This window comes from Scyliorhinus canicula, chromosome 15 (assembly GCF_902713615.1).
Source record: "Scyliorhinus canicula chromosome 15, sScyCan1.1, whole genome shotgun sequence".
Taxonomy (NCBI): domain Eukaryota; kingdom Metazoa; phylum Chordata; class Chondrichthyes; order Carcharhiniformes; family Scyliorhinidae; genus Scyliorhinus; species Scyliorhinus canicula.
The window spans coordinates 46,451,764-46,475,220 of record NC_052160.1 but is presented as its reverse complement, the minus strand read 5'-3'; the positions used below and the strand labels follow the sequence as shown (position 1 = coordinate 46,475,220).

The 23,457-nt window shown below is 43.7% G+C and overlaps 1 protein-coding gene across 3 annotated transcripts in view; it reads right to left on the bottom strand.

Moving 5' to 3' along the window:
* The window catches only part of mad1l1 (mitotic arrest deficient 1 like 1), a 1,113,232-nt gene that overhangs the window by 1,089,084 nt on the left and 691 nt on the right, over positions 1-23,457 (bottom strand). For 2 of the 3 annotated variants that reach the window (XM_038819492.1, XM_038819491.1), the window contains exons 2-8: positions 18,923-19,091; positions 15,670-15,810; positions 13,152-13,331; positions 7,258-7,382; positions 6,240-6,321; positions 5,205-5,335; positions 4,025-4,139 (exon numbers count right to left, since the gene is read on the bottom strand). In XM_038819492.1, the coding sequence (XP_038675420.1) occupies positions 4,025-4,139; positions 5,205-5,335; positions 6,240-6,321; positions 7,258-7,382; positions 13,152-13,331; positions 15,670-15,810; positions 18,923-19,072 (924 nt within the window). In that variant the 5' untranslated portion in view covers positions 19,073-19,091. Of the gene's footprint in view, positions 1-4,024; positions 4,140-5,204; positions 5,336-6,239; positions 6,322-7,257; positions 7,383-13,151; positions 13,332-15,669; positions 15,811-18,922; positions 19,092-22,748; positions 23,148-23,457 lie in introns of those variants that run through there. The other variant, XM_038819493.1, reaches the window with a different exon arrangement.

The window sequence follows — 23,457 nt, the reverse complement described above, 5'->3', positions numbered from 1 at the left end:
TTGGAGATGTGCACCCCTAGGAATTTGAAACTGCTAACCATCTCCACCTCGGCCCCGTTGATGCTGACAGGTGGCAGAAGTTAAGAATTGTGGGTCTGCCCAAAGGGCTGGAGGGCCCGAGGCCAACTAAGTACTTTGCCAAGATGTTGGTGGAGCTGCTGGAGGAGGGGGAAGATCACTCACAGTACAAACTGGATGGGGCTCATCAGTCGTTGAGGCCTAACCAAAGGCAAATGAACCGCCAAGGACGGTAATAATTTATTTTCACAGATACCATGTGGAGATGGTCGGAATTGGGTGAAGCAGAAGCGGGAGGTGCAATGGGCTGGAGCTGGTATATGCATAATACCAGGACTTAACCATGGAGCTGGCGAGGAGGCGAGCGACATTCAGTCCAGTGAAGGCAGCACTGTACAACAGTGGCGTGCGGTTTGATGTGGTGTATCTAGCGAAGTTGTGGTTGACCTACAACTCAAAAGACTTTTACTTTGAGATGGTGGAGGCAGCGGCGCTTCTATTTTTAAAAAATAATCTTTATTGTCACAAGTAGGTTTACATGTGAAGGCAGAAGGACTGGGGCAGAAATTAGGCTGAAGTTTGGTCTTGAACTGAGGGTAGGGGGGGTGAAAGATTGTATATGGTTCTATGTCATGTTGTTATTTGTGATTAAAAGGTTGTGAAGTTGTCTGTTTGGGTTGGGTAGGAGTGGGATTTTTTTTTACAATGGCGGTTTTCTGGGGTTTGTGTGTATGCACTGGGTTTGTTTGTTTGTTTGAAGGAAATTTCTTTATTTTTTGAGACTGGGCAGAGGCCTCCACACTAGCAAGCTTAAGTAGGCTAGCGAATGGTAATGTGGTGGGGCCGCGATCATCGAAGCCTGGTCAAACAGGTTTCAATGGGCCTTGGAGGTGTGAAAAATGGGGGGAGGGGATCGATACTGGGAGAGGAGTTTTTGAGAGGAAGAGAATGGGGGGGGGGGGGGGGGGGGGGGGATCCAATGGCAATAAAAGGAAGGATGGGCCAGGTCCAGTGCAGAGCGCCCGGAGTTATGATGATGGTGAATAGGAGAAGCGGGAAGGATGGGGTGGTGAGACACCCCCGGTCAAAATAGTAACGTGGAACGTGAGGGGTTGGGGGTGTGGGGGGTGGGGAAGGCACCTAAAAAGCTTAAACACCAATGTTGCCATGTTACAAGAGACCCACCTGACGGTGAAGGACCAGGTGAGGCTCAGGAAAGGCTCAGTGAGCCAAGTATTTCATTCAGGGTTTGACAGTAGGGCTCGGGGGTAGTGGTGTTGGTGGGTAAGAAGGTGAGGTTCCAGATTGAGACAGTGGTGGCAGACCGGGGTGGTAGATACATAATAGTAACACTGGCATTCGAGGGGAGGTTGGTGGCATTGGCAAGTGTGCCCTAATTGGGATGATGCAGGATTTGTGAGGAAGGTACTAGGGGCCATTCCGGTCTTGGACTCACACAAGCTAATAGTGTGAGGGAATTGGAATATGGTGCAACAAGAGGATGGGCAGGTCGCAGCCGCACTCGCTTGCCCAGTCCAGGGGGGCCAGCTCATGAGGGAGATGGAAGGGGTGGACCCATGGAGGTTCTTGCATCTGAGGGTGCGGGAGTACTCATTCTTCTCCCCGGTTCACAAAGTATATTCAAAGATAGACTTTTTCGTGATAGGGAAGGCGTTGATGGCTGGGATTATGGAATCAGAATCAGAGATAGCGATTTCAGACCACACGCTGCACTAGGTTGATCTGATCCTGGAGAGGGGGTAGCTCAGAGGCTGGGGTGGAGAATGGATGTGGGGTTGTTGGGGGACCGAAGCTTCTGTGAGAAGATCGGGAAAGTGATCGAGGAGTATGTAGGCTTTAACTGCACAGGGGAAGTATCACATGCGGTGTACGGGAGGCCCTGAAGAGGGAGGGGGATGTCATTTAAAGCCATGTGGATAAAGAGGAGAGGGAGGAGTGTCAATGGCTGATAGAGATGTTGGAGGTAGGCGGGGGATGTAGATCCAGCAGGACAGGAGGGAACTCCAGGCTAGCTTTGATGGGTTGTCTACAGGGAAGACGGTACGCCAGCTGAGGCAGGCGAGGGGAATGATTTAAGAATACGGGAGAAGCTGCGAGGGAGACAGTCCAGGTGCGGGATAGGAGAAATTGGTGGTGGCTCCATAGCAGATTAATAACATGTTTGAGGAGTTCTATGAAAAGCTGTATAGGTCAGAGCCACCGGGAGGGCAACCAGGGATGCGGGAGTTCCTGGACGGGTTGGAGTATCCAAGGCTGGAGGAGGAAGATAGGGCCAGATTGGAGGGTCGGTGGGGGAACAAAAGGTAAAGGAGGCAATTGGGAAGATGCAATCGGGGAAGGTGACAGAGCCAGATGGGTTCCCAGTGGACGTTTTGGAGATGGGAGGAGGGGGATCGGGGTATTAAAAGACGTGTTCCTGAGGGGACGTTTTGCGAGGTTGGGGGAGAAGCATGGATTGGGACAAGGAGAAGGGTTTCGGTACCTGCTCTGAGACTTTGCAAGGAAGGAGGTTCTGAACTTCCTGAGAGCGCAGGCCCCCTCATTGTTGGAAGAGGTATTGACAGCAGGGGGATTGGAGAAGGGGTGATGTTGGTGATTTATAGGCAGATTCTGGAGCACGGGGTGTTTATAGAAGGGATTAAGGCCAAGTGGGAAGAAGAGTTGGGGGAGGTAACAGAAGAAGGTTTGTGGTGGGAGGTGATATGAAGTGTAAATGCCTCAACCTCATGCGCGAGATTGGGGCTGATACAGCTGAAGGTCATATGTAGGACACACCTCATGACGGCAAGAATGAGCCAACTCTTCGAGGGAGTGGAAGATGTCTGTGAGCAGTGTGGGAGGGGCCCCGCAAATCATGCACATATGTTTTGGTCCTGTCAGAAGCTGGAGAGGTATTGGAAGGAGGTCTTTAGCATCATCTCATGGGTGGACTTGGAACCGGGTCCCTTAGAGGCCACATCTGGGATGTCGGACCAGTCCAAGCTGCAGGCCGGTGCGGGGGGGGGCACAGCCTTAGCCTCGCTGAGTGTCTGGAGGCGGGTCCTGTTGGAGTGGAGGTCAGCTTCTCCGCCCTGTGCCTCGACTTGGCAGGGGACCGACTTGAATTTCTGACCCTTGAGAAGATGAAATTTGAGCTGAGGGGGATGAAGAAGGAGTTCTACAATTCATGGGGACTTTTTATTATGCACTTTCAGGAACTGGTTGCCATTAAAAATTGGGTGGGGGGGGTTTACTGTTTCACTGTTTTGTTGTTAACGTTTACCTGGGGTGCACAAATGCATTTATTGGATTATATATTGAGGGGGTTGTTGTTTCTGAGGGATTATTATTGTTTGTTTTTGTTTTTCTTTTGTTGTTTCTTTGATGAAAATGTTGAAAATGTGGAGAATAAAAATATATTTTTTTTTTTTTTAATTGTTTCTTGTGAGCCATTTTATAGTTCTTCTATACTTGGTCTTCTAATTAACAAACTAAAATGCCTTCTTACTATCCATTCGCTTACCAATGAAAACAGTTGTTCCCAATTAACGACACAAAAGGCTTGAGAACTTTGAGAACCTCTATCAGTTCCCCATTCCTGAAAAGAACCCCACTCATCTTTCTTCATAACTTAAAGTTTCTCATTCCTGCTATCAGCAAATCTGTTCTCTACTCTTAATGTAGACATGAAATCCTTCCCATAGTCAGGCACTAAACAATGTACACAATGTTCTGAGGTTTAGAGAAACAAATGCAAACTAACTACAGAATGGCCCTGTGATAAAAAGAGATACTAACCATCTGTACTTTTATACCCGACTCCCAATAGTGGCACATATTCAAATCCATCAACATTATAGGTAAAGGATCTTATGATCATAGAGCCTCTAACCTTACAAGAATGAGATGGAGCAACCAATTCCATTTCACCTCACCATGTCATGACAATTTTAGTATCGGGGATAAAAAGGAAAAATAACTGAAATTTAATTAAATAAACATGAACCTCATTCTCCAGTTCCAGAGTAACCTTCTCTTCCTTTACTTTCTCAAGACGCTCAAGCTTTTTGCGAAGACTTTCCATTTCTTCCTTCAGCAGTGAATTGTTATCTTCCATTTCCCTATTTGCAGAGGACATGATTTACTTAGGATATTGTTACAGCTTTCATTCATCGCTCCAACATTAGGAGCCAAAATTCTTTCAGATCGCAACTTCAAACCAGCATAAATGCAGGAAGGTTTATAAAATGGCACATTGAATACTCCAAAGTAAAACTGAGGACTAGATAGAGTAACACATTGTCCCTTTCCCTTTGAGATTAGTCTTGATTTCAGATTGATATGAAGAAGTTGGGCAAGATTTTAAAAGTGTAATAAGCTTAGGGTATCTTAAATTCAACTTCTTTTGGATCCAAACCTACAGCAAAAATCTTATCTCACTTTGGCATTAAGTTGTCAGTCTCCTTCAAAACTCTGGTGGTGGTTCAAGAAATGGACAAAGCATTTGGCCATAATGGGTGTGACTGTAACTCTTCTCTGAAATAAAGATTAAGATAATGCCAGAAAAAGGAAAGGAAGAATTGCACTGGTCAGCATGAGCAGCAATATCAGAAATGTGTCAGAGACATCTCTGAAATAGACCACACATAGCAACGCAGCAGTTCTTTGGCATTGTTGGTACAATATAGAAGTTTTGCCCTGGATCTGACCTTGTGCTTTACCCAAGCTGGAAGCATGCAATGCCATTTTTTCAGGACACACAAAAAAAGTTTTGTTCTCATAAATTGCACTCTTTCCTTTCTGTGCATCATCTCCCAAGCCAAGAAAGTCTCTCCCAACAAGCTGGCCTTTGTGCTGTATGATTCAGATTGCTCAATCCTCCCCAAGAACCAAATGTCTTACCACGTTCCCTGACCAACCAGATTGGGACCTGGTTGTGCAAGTGATGAAACTACTGCATAAACTGGAGTTCAATACCAGCAGCAATGCTCATTGATGCAAAGAGCGTAAAATATATTCCTGGACAAGCCTCCTCTGAGCAAATAGGCTGATCTGAACTGAAAGGATATTGTGCTGTGATTTTGTTTCACCGTGTTACAGTGAAATAATGTATATATTGTTGATCAGTTTCATCAGAAGACAAAGATAATCAAGTGGTCACAATTAGTTTTGAATATCAATCCTACTTGCAATAGGCATTTTTCTCCTTCAGCTGTCGGAGTTCTTTCTCCAGCTCAGGGATTCGAGCAAGATCTGACCGCATATTCTTCACAATCACAGAGTCCTGCTCCTGCTGAGTTATTTTATTCTCCAAGTCCTGCAGAATTAAGAAACAAAATGTAAGTGTCAGGATTCTTCAGCTTTATTTTTTCACTCCCAATGGAGTATAATTTCATAGGTGCCAGCAGCCATGTCATACTTGGCCCAATAGTTCATTTTTCATCATTATCCCTCAACAGCAAGTCATGCTGGGCTACTCCAGAACAGGGAGCATTAATGCCAAATCTAAAATGTACAAAATGACGCATACACCAAAAGCAGCCAATGGATAACAATTGAGAGCATAAACTGTGGATGATTCCTTCCCCCACACAACCCAGGGCAATGAGGCCCACCTGTAGCAAGCACATTTGTACCCCCAGTTGTGAAAAGCCCAATGGAAATGGAAGCATGGAATGTATAGTCCACAGGGATCAAGTACTGCACACACTATTTAGCAAAATCCCAGTTGAATCCATCTCCCTAACCAGAACTTCTCTAGACATAGACATTGACATAGAATTTACAGTGCAGAAGGAGCCCATTGAGTCTGCACCGGCCCTCGGAAAGAGCTGCCCACTTATGCCTACACCTCTGCCGCATACCCATAACCCAGCAAACGCACCCAACCCTTTTGGACACTAAGGGCAATTGGCCAATCCACCTAACCTGCACGTCTTTGGACTGTGGGAGGAAACCGGAGCTCCGGGAGGAAACCCACACAGACACGAGAAGAACGTGCAGACTCTGCACAGACAGTGACCCATGCCGAGAATCAAGCCTGGGATCCTGGAGCTGTGAAGCGACAATGCTCACCACTTTGCTACCTGCTGCCGCCTAGAACTTCTCTAGAACTTCCACCTTTAAGAACTTCAGTAGTACTGACCGTTGGTTTGCAATGAAACACATAACATTCTGTTTACTTTACTTTGAACAGACAGCACGTGCAAAGTGTTGCTAACCTTCAATCTCTGCTCTTTCTCAGCAATGACCACTTGAGCTGCTTCCAACACTTGAATCTTTTGCACAGCCTCCTGCCACTTCCTGTTTAGGAAAAGGAGGGGAAATTAAAATAAATTGCGAAAATGCAGCTGCAATCTGCAAGAAGCAAAAGGATTTAAACATGAAAATGATTTTTTTTCCAGAAAATTTCTCATGGGTCTCTAAATCACAACTGCTCTGCTGTGGAAAAGTTCAATATAGGAATAGAAGAAAATCTCTATGTCTCAGCCACACAGGTGAGGAAAAATCCAATCCAATCTCTTGTCACGTCCCGATTGCTGACCTCAACTAGGGGAGTACCAACTTCTTACAATTGGTCACAACATCCCTAGCTTAGGAAGGTGAAAACTGACTCCAGTTCCACTCCTAAATGCAATGCCACTAAAGAAAAAGATAGATAAGACTTAGTTTCAAAGCACACATAGATGAATAGATTTCTTGACATTTACCATCTTCATTCACAAATGAATAAGTCATTGGATAAGTCAGCAGAGGGCAGCTACACCTGTGAATCAGATCCCAGTAATAGAGTCCACAGCTTTAGCAAAGGACAGAGCATTGTCGACTTTTCAAGTATGGTCAGGATAATGGAGTCAGCTGTAATTCCAAACTGTTGCATAATCTGATGATACTAAAATGAAGATAATGACAGAATCTGGATTTGTACACAAAGTGATTTCGGCAAAAGATCAGAGGGCTGCTGGTCCCACGGAACTGCTCGAAGGGCTGAATGGCCTACTCCATCATCGATTTTCTATGTTTCTCATACCAATCCACACCATCAAGGGGAGATAGCAAACAAAATGGTCAGAAAAAGGATTTCTAAAAATATTTTATATACAATTTAGTCTTTTTTCCAGTCTCAGAAATTGCCTTTATATCAAGAACTCACTTGAAAAGGAGAAACTCAGATGAGGATTAAAACAACCAGTGCAGTTTGTGTTTGATGATGTATCTCTTGGTTTATTTTTTACTTACTTGCGTTGCACTTCCACTTGTTCAAGTAACTCCTGCCGCTCTGTGCTCAACGTTGTCAGCTGCATCTCCTGGTTCATCTGCTTCTGTTGCTGCTCGGATATTTTGGACTTGAGGACATCAATCATCTGAATTATAACACAAAGCACCATCATGACAGGAAACATTAAAATAAGAGTAATGTCCAAACTTCAATTTGCAAGATCATGTTAACTACATCTTGAATTTCAAGAACGATCGATCTTGTACACTTTTAAAGGAGGCTCAAATTTTTTTAAACACCCAATCTGCATACTCTCTATCATACAAATGACAATTGTTTTGAATGGTTTCTATTTCAAAGCAAATACAAAATAAACAGAGTATCTCCTTGTTGTCAGTACTTATGGAATAAAGGGTAAATATTATCTTAATAGCAGTCAAGCATGTCCACTGGATAACGAGGTTTTTCCTATAACGCGCACACCATAACAGGAAATGAAAGAAAAGTTGCAAACAATAATGCAGCAATTTCATAATCTAATGTAGTATCAAATCATATAAAAGACCACTGGATATTTCAAAACTTTTAATAATAAATCGCTTATGGGCGGCACGGTGGCACAGTGGTTAGCATTGCTGCCTACGGCGCCGAGGACCCGGGTTCGAATCCCGGCTCTGGGTCACTGTCCGTGTGGAGTTTGCACATTCTCCCCGTGTCTGCGTGGGTTTCACCCCCACAACCCAAAGATGTGCAGGTTAGGTGAATTGGCCACGTTAAATTGCCCCTTAATTGGAAAAAATGAATTGGATATTCTAAATTTATTTTTTTTTTTAAATAATAATCGCTTATTGACACAAGTAGGTTTCAATGAAGTTACGGTGAAAAGCCCCTAGTGGCCACATTCCAGCGCCTGTTCGGGGAGGCTGGTACGGGAATTGAACCCGCGCTGCTGGCCTTGTTCTGCATTACAAGCCAGCTATTTAGCCCACTGTGCTAACCAGCCCCAGATAGTAAACAAATTTAGTAAACAAAGTAGTAAACAAAGATAATTTTGGTAGTAAACAAAATACTTCTGAGGTGTGGCCACAGTTGGGATATGGGAAACACAGCAGCCAATTGCTGCACTGCAAATTCCTATAAACAGCAAAGTGATGATAAACTGATAATCTATTTCTGTGATGCTGGTTGAGGAATAAATATTGACCTGGAATAACTGCCCTACTTTTCTTTGAAAGAATGCCATGGGAATTTTACATCAACCTGAGGGGGCAGACAAGACCTCGGGTTAACATCTTAACCGAACGATGGCACCCCTGACAGTGAAGCATTCCCTCAGTAGCTCACTAGCACGCAAGCCTAGGTGGTTGTGCTCAAGTCACTAAGTGGGACTTTAAGCCACAATCTTCTGACAGAGGCAAGAGTGCAACCACAGCTGACACATCAGATTTCAACTGGGTACCAAATTTGATTCCTTGGTTTGTGTTATCTTTTACTGGGGGCAGTGAGGAAAGAGGAAAAAAAAACAGGGCAGTGCTCCGACATTCCTATCCAGTTGCGGGCACTAATCAAATGAGACAGAGTCAAACTTTGCTGTGGTGTCTCCCATGATAACTGATCAAAACCAACAGCCTAAGCTCAAACATGCCACAAGATACCAGAGGTCAGCTGCCCCTCACCTCCCTAACCTGAGTGACTGCCTCTGGAATAGGAGAAAAGCAGAGAAACAAAACTGGAAACGAAGGACACCCATGAATATGAAGGAATGGTCTGGCCTGGCAGTCCAAAGAATAATCCTAATTTCAGACACTAGATCATATTTTAATCCTACAATCACAAAGACTTGTAACTTTTTTAAAAAACACTCGCAGTTATGGTGTCCCAGTATAAGTGCACTGCATATTGACAATAAATTTGCAGAGATCTGCAGATACGTACTAAGTGCACCAATGTAAATGTGGAAAATCAATTTTGTGTAGGCAAGCATATTCTTCTGTAAATAGAGTTAAAATCATTTGGAACTTTACAAAGAACACTCTGCTGCTGTATTAGGCTGCAGTACCTGGATTCTACAATGAGAGGTCCTCAATACCCACAAATATTATAAATCCCTCTTGCGGCACAGAACAGTTGCATAGATCAGAGATCTATCCTGAAGGTCACTTAACACCCTGTTTACAAATCACTCAATGGCCTCACCCCTCCATATTTCTGCAATATCCCCTGGTGCCACAACCTCTGATATCCACACACAAGCCTTTTGAGCATTTCTAATTTTAATAATTTCTTCATTGATAGCATATTTTCAGCTGCCAAGACTCTAAAGCTCTGGAATTTCAACCCTAAATCTCTCAACCCCTCTTGAAGATGCTCCTTAAAACCTAATCCACTGACCAAGGTTTTGATTGTCTACCCTAATCGTTGTCAAATTTCGCTTTATAATGTTCCTGTGAAACAACTTAAAAGACTTGCATTTATAGAGTACTTTTCCCGACCATGGGACATCTTAAAACTGCTTTACAGCTAAAAAAGTACTTTGGGCATGCCATCACTCTTGTAATACAGGAAACACAACAGCCAATGTGCACACAGCAAACTCCCAACAGCAATGTAATAATGACCAGCTAATCCGTTTTAGGGACATTGATTGAAGAATAAATATTGGTCATGACACCACAAAAAAAAAACACCCCTATTCTTCTTCAAAATAATGCCATGAAACCTTTTTTTTACATCACCTGAGCAGGCAGATGGGGCCGCAGGTTAATATCTCAACCAAAAAAATGGGGTCTCTGGCAGCACACCCTCAGAACAGCACTGGCGTGTGTAAAGTAAAAATGGGAAAATATGTCATTTGAAACATGAAAGTCTGGCAAAACCTGACCTGAGGGTACATGAGAAAATGTCGGAAAAAATTCCACGAAGGGTGAACAGCAGCCGTAAAAGAAGGTTTTGAAATGCAGATGGCCTTTATCAAACAGGCGTTAAGAAAACAGCTTGTGACTGCTCAAGCTGTAAAACTGATGCCTGTCTTTAAAGTTAAAGCAGATTGAACTTTCAGTTACATGAGAGAAACAATATTTTGCACCTTCTTTGAAGTTAATTATCTTAGTAAGCAGCTAAAAAAGAATTGCCAGGATCTTCAGTTGAATTGGGTGACAATTGTTTCGGTGTGAAATCCTGCTGACACCGGGTGAATATGGAAGCCGGAGATGACGTATCCATAAGAGCACAAGTTAACCCCAAATCGGAGTCAGAGTTCTGACAAGCTAAGGGCACTATTTGGTAACATAGCAAATTTAGAAACGACAGGAACCAGAACCCCTCTAGGATCAAAGCACTTTTGAACATTACAAGGGAAAATATGTAATCAGAGTGCGATAAGCAAAAGTCATGCTCAACATGAATACATAGTCATGTAAGTAATTAAGAAGTAATTAAGATTAAAGGTACATTGAACATCAAGAGCAAAACAAAGTTACTTTACGATAATGTCATATAAACTTAATAACAGCTAGAAGGGAAATATAAACCCTAAATCGGTAACAGACAGCAGAATCAGCTCTCATAGCTGCTCTCAGTCATGGGAAGGCTAGAACACGAAAACCAAGCAGAACAGCGAATCCATCAGGAGAAAACCAAAAGATAAAGAAGAGAGATTGTCAAGGTAGACCTGAAGGTTTTTTCAACCAACCAGGAGAATCCAGAAGCAAGATCTTTTTACTTTTCTGTGAAGACAGTGATTGCATCTTTTAAAGGAAAAAATATAATAATAAAATAACCTAAAAGTTTTAACCTGAAACAGTGGTTATTACTTACTTAGCAACGCGGGACCCAGGCTACTAAGTGGTAAGTAGATTAAATCTTCTATGAAGATATGGGTTATACCGGGAGATAACTTGAAAATATAGATTGACCCGAATAGCACCCACCTAAGTCTGCATAAGAGTCAGGGAGTGAGAATCCCTCTTCACCATTTAGAATGTCTTATTGACCCTTTTTGGTATAGGGGGAATTCTAAGAATAGTGGTGAGTTTTTTACTTCACGTGTCAGCCTTGATTTTTATCCCCAGACCCAGGAATAAAACTTAAACCCAGAACTCTGTAACTCAGGGGTGAGTGCTACCGACTGAGCCATTGTGGGGAGTTTTACTACCATTAAAGTGCTATATAAAAACAAGTTGTTGTTGCTATTGTTGTTAGGCGTGGTCAATGCAAGTTTATTTCTTTCTTTCTGGATAAGCTGAAAGGACTTTCTCGCCCATATTTAACTTGCACAATGAGATACAAGTCGCAAGAACTACATCTGCTTTCAACCACCCCGTGAATTCATAGAATTTACTGTGCAGAAGGAGGCCCTTCGGCCCATTGAGTCTGCACCGGTCCTTGGAAAGAGCACCCTACTCAAGCCCACATCTCCACCCTATTCCAGTAACCCCACCTAACCTTTTTGGACACCAAGGGCAATTTAGCATGGTCAATCCAGCCAACCTGCACATCTTTGGACTGTGGGAGAAAACCGGAGCACCCAGAGGAAACCCACGCAGACACTGGGAGAACATGCATACACTGCACAGACAGTGACCCAAGCTGGGAATCGAAACTGGGATCCTGGAGCGGTGAAGCAACAGTGCTAACCACTGTTAAAGCGTTAATGATCCCACCTGAATTGTTACCTGTTCTCAGTCGGATTTCAAATTCCTCAATGGACTGGGATTCCCCATCTCTGTAATCTCCCCCAGTTATCCAACTGAGATCTCTGCATTCCTCCAATGCTGACTTTTTGTGGATCCCCAATTTTCTTCACTCCTCCACTAGCAATTATCCTTTAGACATCCAGGCCCAATCATCTCCTATTCTCTCCCTCTGACTCTCTCTCCTTCCTAAAGGTTCCTACCAGTGTACCTGCGGCTAAGCTTTACGTGACAATGAACAGTCACTTGCTATTACAGAACTTGACCATTGCTGAAAAGAGATATTTTGTACTCATCAGGGCAAACTTCAAACAATCACAACAATTTATGCTACAAAAGAAAAGGGTACGGATTGGTTGGCAAGTCGACTCCATGTGGGGTTGCCATGGAGAAAGAAGCCTCCTCAATCTCCAGGGTTGTTCAAAAAAGGAGCAAGACTTGAACACGTCCGTTTGTTTGCAGAGAACAGATCCCTGCGTATTAATGTATCAGCTCAACTGATTTATTAAATCGGTTTAGTGTAGCTATTAGCAAACTCAGGCTTGTTCAGCAAGTGCTGCCCAATTGCGGAATCAATACTGTTTGACTCAATTTGCCAATCTTTGGAATGTACAGCCTACTCCCCTGACATTGCACCAACACTAAAATTCATATACGACGTTGCTCAATGTGTCATGGGCAGACCCTCTTTCTGAACTGACAGCAGCATTCTTTCAGTGAGTGAATTCAGTGCCAGGTACATAGAATATATGTCCTAATGATTGGCTGATGGAATCAAACAACATGTTCCCTAGATTGCAATACGCTGAGTATAGACCGATTCCAACCAGTCCAGGCTTGCAAAACCCAAAACAAAACATATTTTGTTAGATGTGATTCCACAATTGGGCAGCACTTGCTGAACAATCCTAGGTGCAATAAATACCAATTTAAGATAAGCAGTTGAGATCACCATGTGGCTCATTTATACTTGCTAGAAGCGACACACATTCATACATAGGGCACGGTTCTCTGCAAATACAAGTAATATGTTCAAGCTTTGTACCTTGCATTTGTCCTAATGAGTGCAAGACAAAAAGCTTCGGCAGCATGTCCTTCTTTTCAGCCATATTCAATAAAAATGGTAAAAGATGAGGAAATAGGGCGAATAAAATATGCTTTAATATAATAAAACTGCCATTTGCGATTTAGATTAGCCGTTTAAATATTATGCAATGCCTTACCCGATTGGTTTCAGCATGCTTTTCTTCTTTCTCTTGAAGCTTCTTGCTCTGCAGCCCAAGGTCCTCTTTCAGTGACTTATTCACATCAATCTGATCCTTCAATTTTGCCACAGCCTCTAACTCCTTCTCCTGCATTTGCTTCACTTGAGTTATTAGCTCCAGGTTCCGATCTGCCTCTCGCTACATTAGAGGGAAAAACAGAAAATTGTTACTTCAAATAATAAAAACCAGAATATTCATAGAAAATATTAATGGCTACAATTTGAATTGTAACAGAAATAAGGACAACTAGCCTAGATTTGTAGGTCAGTTTGAGGTCACCTCCTACTTCCCCAGCATATAAACCCCAAAAACCTGTTGATCACAGCCTTTAGTTGTCAGTGTTTGGAGATATAAAAACTTTTTTTCTTGGAGAAGTTGTGAAGTAGTGGAAGGATTCGCAGTCTGACAGACCTCCAAGAGAATTCTCTTTCTTTACTGTAGTAGTTATGTTAGATTGGTGATCTAAGGCCCTAGACTAATAACCGAGAGGAAGCCCTTGCAACTAGTAATACTGTAACATTGGCAAAAAGCAGGTGACGAGGAACACAGAACAATCTGAAATGCAAAGAGCATTTTGATGTCAGAACAGTTTGAAGATTTGATTTGATTTATTGTCACATGTACCGAAATACAGTGAAAAGTATTTTTCTGCGGCCGAGGAACATACACAGTATGTACATAGTAGACACAAGAATAACCAACAGGGAACATTGACAAATGGTATATCGACAAAACAGTGATTGGTTACAGTGCGGAACAAGGGGCCAAACAAAGCACATACATGAGCAAGAGCAGCATAGGGTGTCGTGAATAGTGTTCTTACAGGGAACAGATCAGTCAGCTTACAGGGAACAGATCAGTCAGAGGAGGAGTCATTGAGGAGTCTTGTAGCTGTGGGGAAGAAGTTGTTCCTATATCTGGATGTGCGAATCTTCAGACTTCTCTACCTTCTGCCTGATGGAAGGATCTGGAGGAAGGCAATGCTTGGGTGGGAGGGGTCTCTGATAATGCTGTCTACCTTCCTGAGGCAGCGAGAGGTGTATACAGAATCAATGTGGGGGTGGCAAGTTTGTGTGATGCGTTGGGCTGAATTCACCAGTCTGCAGTTTCTTGCGATCTTGGTTTGAGCAGTTGCCATACCAGGCTGTGATGCAGCCGGATAGAATACTCTCTATTGCACATCTGTAGAAGTTTGTGAGAGTCGATGCAGACATGCCAAATTTCTTTAGCTTCCGTAGGAAGTAGAGATGTTGGTGGGCTTTCTTGACTGTTACATCAATGTGAGTGGACCAGGACAGACTGTTGGTGATGATGATCCCCAGGAACTTAAAGCTATCGACCATCTCCATTTCGGAGCCATTGATGCAGATGGGTGTGTGTGTCGTGCTGCACTTCCTGAAGTTGATGATCATTTCTTTGGTCTTTCCAACATTTAGAGAGGTTGGTTTCGGTACACCATGCAACCAAGTGATTTATCTCCCTCCTGTAGTCTGATTTGTTGTTGTTTGAGATGCGGCCCACCACAGTCATATCATCCGCAAACTTATAGATTGAGTTGGAGTTAAATCTTGCCACATAGTCATGGGTGTATAGGGAGTTCAGTAGAGGACTGAGCACACATCCATGCATGTTGAGGACTATTGGGGAAGAGGTACTGCTGCCTATCCTGACAGATTGCGGTCGTTGGCGATGAAGTCGAGGGTCCGGCTGCACAGGGAGAGGTCAGGTACAAGATTGCGGAGTTAGGTTATTAGTTTTGTTGGGATAATGGTGTTGAAGGCAGAGCTATAGTTTATGAACAACAATCTTACATAGGTGTCCCTGTTGTTGAGGTGTTCCGAGTGTTGATTGCAGAGCCAGTGAGATAGCGGTTGCGGTGATAGGCAAACTGCAGTGGATCGAGACCGTCTGGGACGCTGGCAGTGATCGGTCTCATGAATAGCTGCTCAAAGCATTTCATGATAACAGGCGTTAGGGCCACCGGTCGGTAGTCGTACAGACATGCTACCTTGTTCTTCTTTGGTACTGGTATTATGGTGGCCTTCTTGAAGGATGTGGGGACCTCAGAGTGGAGGAGTGAGGTGGTGAAGATATCTGCAAATACACTCGCCAGCTGGTCTGCGCAGGCTCTGAGTGCTGGCCCAGGGACTCCGTCAGGGCCTGTCGCTTTCTGCGGATTCACTTTCAAGCTGATGCTTATATTTTGAAACTCACGAGGTGGCACGTGGTGCAGTGATTAGCACTACTGCCTCACGGCACTGAGGACCCGGGTTCGATCCCAGCACTGGGTCACTGTCCGTGTAGAGTTTGCATATTCTCCCCTTGTTCGAGTGGGATTCACCCCAACAACCCAGAGATGTGCAGGGTGGGTGGATTGGCCATGCTAAATTTCCCCTTGATTGGAAAAAAAATTGGGTACTTTAAATGTTTTTTAAAAACAAATATATTTTGAAAATCCCTTCATCGACCCAAATACCTCATAGTTCCAGGCACTAGTTTGTGCTGCCTTCTCCAGCTCAATTCTGGCCCTTTTGTGGCTGACCTCCATCTTCTGTTTCTCCCGTTCCACCTCTATAATGCGTGAATGGGAACGAACGTACTCAGCCTGTTCTTCGGCCTGGAAAATATGCAGCAAAAAAAAATGTTAACACATACCTATTTTAACCTTGTTAGGGAGTTGACTGAGGGCAAGAGGCAAGGAAAATGAAAGGGATACATGCACCAGATTAGAAGACATTAAGAACATAAGAAATTGCCATAGATAGCCCTACTGCATAACTCAATAACAGTGCTGAATTTTTACACCAATACCACTTTCCCATTCTGTCCCTGTATCCCTTCATTCCCCAAACACATTTGGACCTTGGTGTGCATAAATTAGCTGCTGCATTTGCGATATTACATTGGTGACTGCACTTCAACGGTTGGCTGCACAATACTTTGAGATTTTCTAGTCATCAAAAATTTTATATAAATGCAGGTCTTTTAAAACAGCTTTACTTGTTCACAACAAACATTCTGATTAACAGGTCTTGTGCTGTGTTGGAATGATTGCCTGGTCTATGTTGACCCAAATATACCAGCCAGGGAGCATTTAGAAACACAACAATAATCTTCCGTGTCACAGGGACAGGAGGAAGAACAGACAATTAAAAGTCTGCCAGTGTTGCTGTGGTGACATATGTGGACATTGGGTAAAAACATACTCGGTTCCACCGCTTTGATTCAGGGCTCAATTTATTCAAATGAGGTACCCTGGGCATATGTATGTTATCCTCCTTTTGCTGACTTTAAAAAAAAGTTGAGGTGATCTTCATGGCCATGGTAGTTTACTGTGGATAAATCTTCATTCACCTTAAACTTTGAAATATATATTTAATCATGTAAATGTTTGATGATCTGAAATAATAAACAAACTCATACAGTGTAAATAAACAAGCTGCCTAAAGGCAAATAAAATACATTACATCAAATACAAATAAACATCGTAATGTTCTGATGTTGACATGTTTTTACATTAGCCTAAGAATAAATATAAAACCATTTTATGACATGGTCGTATCATTTTTCTCAGTGTGACACAGGTAGACCTGGACAGTAGATTTTAGTCTATCTCAGAGGTGGGCAACCTGTGGTCTGGAGGCCACATGCGGCCCATCTGGATTCACAGCGCAGCCTACGACAAATTTTGTTTACCGTTACCACATGCAAGGTTGCCACATGCCACTGATTTCTGTCCATGTAGTTTTTTTTTCCTAGCAGTATGACGGAAATGATATGCATGCAAGGGCAAGTGAAAAGAGATGCATGCTGATTGCACACAGACTGCGAGAACTTGTTTTTCCCATATGAAGTTGATAGTTCCATTAATGTACAGATGATTAAGCATTTTCCATAACTTGTTATGTAACATTGGCACATGTGGGCTTACAGTTTTGACAGCCCCGTCCTCTCCCTCTTTGCGGGTACCCAATGTCAGGTCTCGCCCTCTGGTGGCATGACAGTCCACCCTAATGACATCAAGCCCAACCCCAATCAGAGAGAGAAATTACTGAAACCAAAAAACATACAAAAACAATATTATAATAATCTTTATTAATGTCCACGCTAAAGAGGAGTCCACCAGAGCCCGATACTGTTCTGTATTGCCTGCTGGTTGACCCTATCAGCAGATTTAGAGCTACCAAGGCTCTGAGTGATGTTCCCACCACAACAATCACCTCTCCGTATGCACCCCACGTTGCGGCACTGTATGTTACATTGAAAGTCTGCCTCTGAATATTTGGCATGTATTAAATATATTTAATCTTATTTATGTGGTCATGGTTAGTGATGGAGCCGGATTTCAATCTTGTGGCCCACTGAGATGAAGAAGGGCCACTCATGCATCCCAATCACTAGCTTAGGTTGTCCATCACTAGCCTAACGCGACCATGTTTAGGGAGTTTTTACATTATGCTTACTTTAGTAAGCTAACATGGTCAAGATGCCATTTTGTACTAACATTGGGCTAAAAAATAAAACATTTTGTATTCTGCATTTTATTTATTTATTTTTTTTAATTTAAGAGTACCCAATTATTTTTTTCCAATTAAGGGGCAATTTAGAGTGGCCAATCTACCTATCCTGCACATCTTTGGGTTGTGGGGGTGAAACCCACGCAGACACAGGGAGAATGTGCAAACTCCACACGGACAGTGACCCAGGACCGGGATTCAAACCCGGGTCCTCAGCGCCGTAGGCAGCAATGCTAACCACTGTGCCACCGTGCTGCCCTGTATTCTGCATTTCATAATCAATCACATGTATTGATCAAAAATTATTGTATAATCACCAGCCAGCAATAGATGATTAAATAAGTAGTGAGTCGCAATGTATAGTTGAAGGATACATTGACGTTTACTTAATCAAGTAGTTAAAGCTGCACAGTATTCTAATGTTTGAAGTTTAAAACGTTTATTAGTTGCTGTAAGCATTGTTCGTAGAAATTCGTATAAACCAATTCACCTACCTTCAGGGGGCTAGCAGGTACCCGGAGTAATTCACGCAGCTTTAGCTGCAGATGCGGGCCCCCGCACTTCTGATTTTGGGTCCGTACATGCGCACGGCGGCGGCCTCCAGCGGCCGCGGCGAGTGCTATGTCAGACTCAGACCGCAGAGGCAGCTCCGTAATGTAGGCCTCCCTGATCGGTCGCGTGCCCCTGCATCACACCAGCCCGATCTGTGCCCCGGCCACTTATAAGGCCTGCCCCCGGTGCTCGTGCCCCCGCCCCAACCAGGGCTGCGGCGAATTCAGTCCGTAGCCGCCACGTAAGAGTCCTGACCAGGCATATCATGTTAGTTCCACGCCGTCGGGAACTCAGCCGATTGGGAGCGGAGTATCGCTGGGCGGGCCTCTGGAAATGGCCCCCAAGCTGCGCAGAGTAATTCACGGACACGCGGATATTCGGTGCCCGGTGAATCACCGGACCGGTGCCGGGTAAGTTGATACTCCGCCCCAGCACCAAAGGCGATTTTGCCGCAGTGCTGCGGAGAATCCAGCCGTGACCTTTATGTGGAGTTACAGGGATAGGGCGGGGGAGTGGGCCGAGGTACGGTGCTCTTTCAGAGGATCAGTACAGACTCGATAGGCCGAATAGCATCTATCTGCACTGTATGGATTTTATGGATCAACTTCAGACTCATTCTTCCTCATCATATCAACATTGTGAAGCTGACAATGTACTAACCTGGATCCTCTGCTCATACTGCAACTGCAACATTCTTGACGTGGAGCTTGGCTCACTTAACCTGGGTATTGGAGCCGAGCCTTCGGACAAGAAATTGTTGAAGGAGCGTAAAGTGGAAAAGACGGTGGTATTCTCTCCTAAATCATCCATTCTGTATCCTGCCTTGCAACTGTCAAAAAATACAGTAAAACTCATTTAAGGGAAAAGATTCATTAAAAATACATTTTAAAAGTTAATTTTATTCTCTTTAGTCTCCCCATCCCAGTCAAAAGCACAAGAAATTGATTTTCTCCCGGATATTTGTCCAAACCAATTGCCAAGAGCTGCACAAGAACAGTTTTGGGAGTTATTGATCCTCTGAATTTTATCTATGTGGTTTGATATGGGAAGGCAGTGCTGGGAGATCCGGGAATCTGCCTTCTTCTCAGCATTCTCAAACCTCCCAGTCCCTGCAAATTTCAAGAACAGGATTATATCAAGTCATTCATCCTTCCATATGGCTTCTGTAATCACAATAGACGATCATCACAAATAGTAACTTGCATTTCTAGAACACTTTTCACAACCTCCATTTTCTGAAGTGCTTTGCAGCCAATTAGGTCTTTATGAAGTATAGTCACTTTGAAATGTAGATAACATTTTGCATAAAATCCCAAAAGCACAAATGTGACAGCAAACAGAACATCTATTTTAATGATGTTGACGGAGGAATAAATATTTGCGGGATATCAGAGAGAAATTCTTGGTCAAAATAGTATTACGGTATCTTCTACATACACTTGGGAGGCAGATGGGGCCTGGGTTTAACCTCCAACATGGTGGCACTCGGCAATACTGCACGACAAGTGTCATCCTGGATTATGGACTCAACTCTGGAGACAAGCAGTGATGTATAATTCTCCAGAGCAGGAAATTTAATTTAAAGGCCATGCATTAAACATAAACTTCAAACTTTAATAGATCACTGGTTAAAATTGAAACAGCCTAACAGTGAATACTTAGATGTACAAGCAAGCTATGCAACAGTGACATAACCAACTTTTCAAGAGAGCAGAAACTTTGAATAGTGTGTCCCTCTGCTGGATGTCTCCTTCTGAGGGAAAAGAAATCACTTGACAGAAACCTACAGTCAACACTCTCAGGCATTAAACAGCAAAAGGTGCAAGAACAGAGATCTAGAAAACAGAAAAAGAAACCCCAGCAAATGGGAGAGAGTCATAGAGGTTGCAACATCATTTCAGATGAAATGTTAAAACGAGGAGTAGTTGAGATGGTAGAGGGATGCATATTTCTTGTGGTCAATTTTTAATTAAACAGCCATACCTGCTCATTATTATTTAGTCAATACGTTTACCCGAGGTAGGTCTTTGTTTACTAATTTTCTTGTTTCTGTTGCTCTCCTAAAAGGTGCTTAGCTCACTTGCAGCCATCTAAGATGGACACTGGGGTACAAAATGGAGAACTGCTAAGGCTGCAGGGAAAAACAGTCTTAGCAAGGACAAGCAGTTTGCAGAAGACTAATTAGCATTCTGCACGTACAGAAACCAGTTTTTGGCCAGGTGCAGAGTTTCAGCCAAAGGTGTAAATGGCAACAAGATCTACATAGTAATGAGGTGATCCAGATCCAGACCCCGCACAATAGAAACATTTAAGTATCAATGGATACTTTTGAGTAGACGCCCAGACAGAATGGCACCACAGTATCCAACACAAAGAACCATAGGGACCGCCCCACCCATCGAGGAACGACCCTCAGATTGGGGGGGTTTAGAAGATATCGATTGGGCAGGTAAAAGGACCGCCCCGAAGGGGCACGGACTTCTAGGAACTATAAAAGTAGACCCCGCACATGGTTCGGTCTGCTTTGCTCCGGCCCAGATCTGCTGTTGCTTCCAGACTCCGGCCCAGACTTGTTACATCGCATCCTGACTCCAGTTTCAGCACCGGCCGTTGAGCATCAGCCATCGAACTGTAAGTGCCAATACAACGATCGCTACGTGATCCAGACCTTGCTAGATCCTGACAACTTTAAGTACCTGAGAGTTGCAGACCAAGAACGGGACGAAGGCCTTGTTCCCTGACCTTGACTGTTCCTGTCTAGATAAGTATTTTAGTTGTTTAGTATTAGAAGTAAGTTAGTCTCTTTAGCGTATGCATGTGTATTTATTATATTTGTCATAATAAATATCAATCGTTTGGACTTACTAATTGGTGTACAGATTTATTACTTTGAACCTGACCTTGATATACTTGTGAAGTGTCTAAATACGGCACCTGGCGACTCCTGAGCATAATTACATACACAGAGCCATAGTAGTGTTAAGCACACGGCCTTTAAACGGAGGCGTGTTAATACACTCCAGTAAAACGAGCAACACGCTTAGTAGCACTCTCACTTCTGAATCACAAGATTCTGGCTTGAAGTTCTACTCCAAGGGCTGCACAGTGCCGCAGTGGTTAGCACTGCTGCCTCACAGCACCGAGTCCCAGGTTCGATGTAAATTCCTGTAAATTCTATGAAATCTATGATAATAAACCAAGGCCCCATTTTAATGTAAAAGATCCCACGGTATTATGTTGAAGAGCAGGGGAACTATCTCAGATGGCCTGATCAATTTTTGGTTCCCAGTTCAGTTCAATTGGCTAGACAACTGGTTCGTGATGCAAAGCCAGCAGCGCAGGTTCAATTCCTGTACCGGCTGAGGTTATTCATGAAGGCACGCCTTCCCAACCTTGCCCCTCGGCTTAGGTGTGGTGATCATCAGGTTAAATCACCAACAGTCACCCCATAAGACCATAAAACATAGGAGTCATTCAGGGCATCGAGTATGCTCTGTCATTCAATCGTGGCTATTATGTTTCTCATTCCCATTCACCGACCCACTCCCCATACCCCCGATTCCCCTTATTAATCAAGAACCCCTTATTTATCTGCAGGCAGCACGGTGACGCAGTGATTAGCACTGTTGCCTCATGCCGCTGAGGACCCAGGTTCGATCCCGGCCCCGGGTCACTGTCCATATGGAGTTTGCACATTCTTCCCGTGTTGCGTAGGTCTCACCCCTACAACCTAAAGATCCAAAGATGGGCAGGGTAGGTAGACTGGCCATACTAAATTGCCCCTTAATTAGAAAAAAAAGAATTGGATACTTTAAATTTATTTTTTATAAAACCTTATCCATCTCTGTCTTAAAGACACTTCGTGATTTGGCCTCCACAGCCTTCTGCGGCAATGACTTCCACATATTCACCACCCTCTGGTTGAAGGAATACCCCCTCTCATCTCAGTTTTAAAGGGTTGTCCCTTCAGTCTAAGGCGGTGGCCTCGGGTTCTAGTTTTTCCTATTCGTGGAAACATTCTCTCCACATCCGCTCTATCTAGGCCTCAGTACCCTGCAAGTTTCAATAGGATCTCCCCCTCATCTGTCTAAACTCCAACGAGTTGGTTGAGTCACTGTCTGTGCAAAGTCCGCAGGTTCTCCCCGTATCTGCGTGGGTTTCCTCCGGGTGCTCCGGTTTCCCATCACAAATCCCAAAAGACATGTTTGTTAGGTGAATTGAACATTCTGAATTCTCCCTCGGTGTACCGAACACTCGCCAGAGTGTGGCGAATCGGGGATTTTCACAGTAACTTCATTGCAGTGTTAATGTAAGCCTACTTGTGACATGAATAAAGATTATTATATAGAGCCAGAGTCCTCAACCTCTCCTCATATGATAAGTTCTTCATTCCAGGCATCATTCTTGTGAACCTCCTCTGGACCCTTTTCATTCAAAGACGAAAGCTGCCTACGGTCATCTGGGACTACGGCGAGTTTACCTTTACCTCGTCAATGTTTCTTCCTCGGATCAGCACCACAGAAACAGGTTACCAAGGTCACTACCATATTGCTGCTGTTTGTGGTAGTTCACTGTGAGCAAATTGGTTTACAATAGCTGTACTTCAGTCGTGAAAAACGCTAGATAAATGCAAGCTTTTATGCTTTCTGAAAAAAAACTGCTTGCTAAGCTATATCTTGAGTGGCAGTGGTTCGTGTATCAGTACTTCTTCCAAGGGGGCGTTCCTCTCATCGTTCACAGCCCATTCAACCAAACACACTCAGTTAAAATTGCTGCTCTTCCCGGCGACGAATACTGCTGGCATGGAGGGACTCAAAGCTCCCGAAGTCGGAGGTCTAGCTATCAGACATGGCAAGCTTTCTCGGTCTGGAGAAAAAAATTAAGTTCGCCCTGAGAGGGTCACTGTCAGGGTTCGCCCGGAGGTGGCAACTATTTATCGACTTCTTCGCGGAAAACTAATCGTCAGCCCGGGGGGGGGGGGTTAGAGTAACATAGATTAGGGGGTTAATTAGGCGAGTCCTTGTGGAATGGGAGCCGGTTTTTGCACTATGTTTATTGTTCTTTGCACACGTTCTGTACTGTTGATGTTTACTATGCCAAAAATGCCTCAATAAAGAATAGTTTATATTAAAGAAAATAAATTGCAGCTCTTGTCACCCAACAACATTTGAGCGTCCAGCAGGGGTTGCTATATA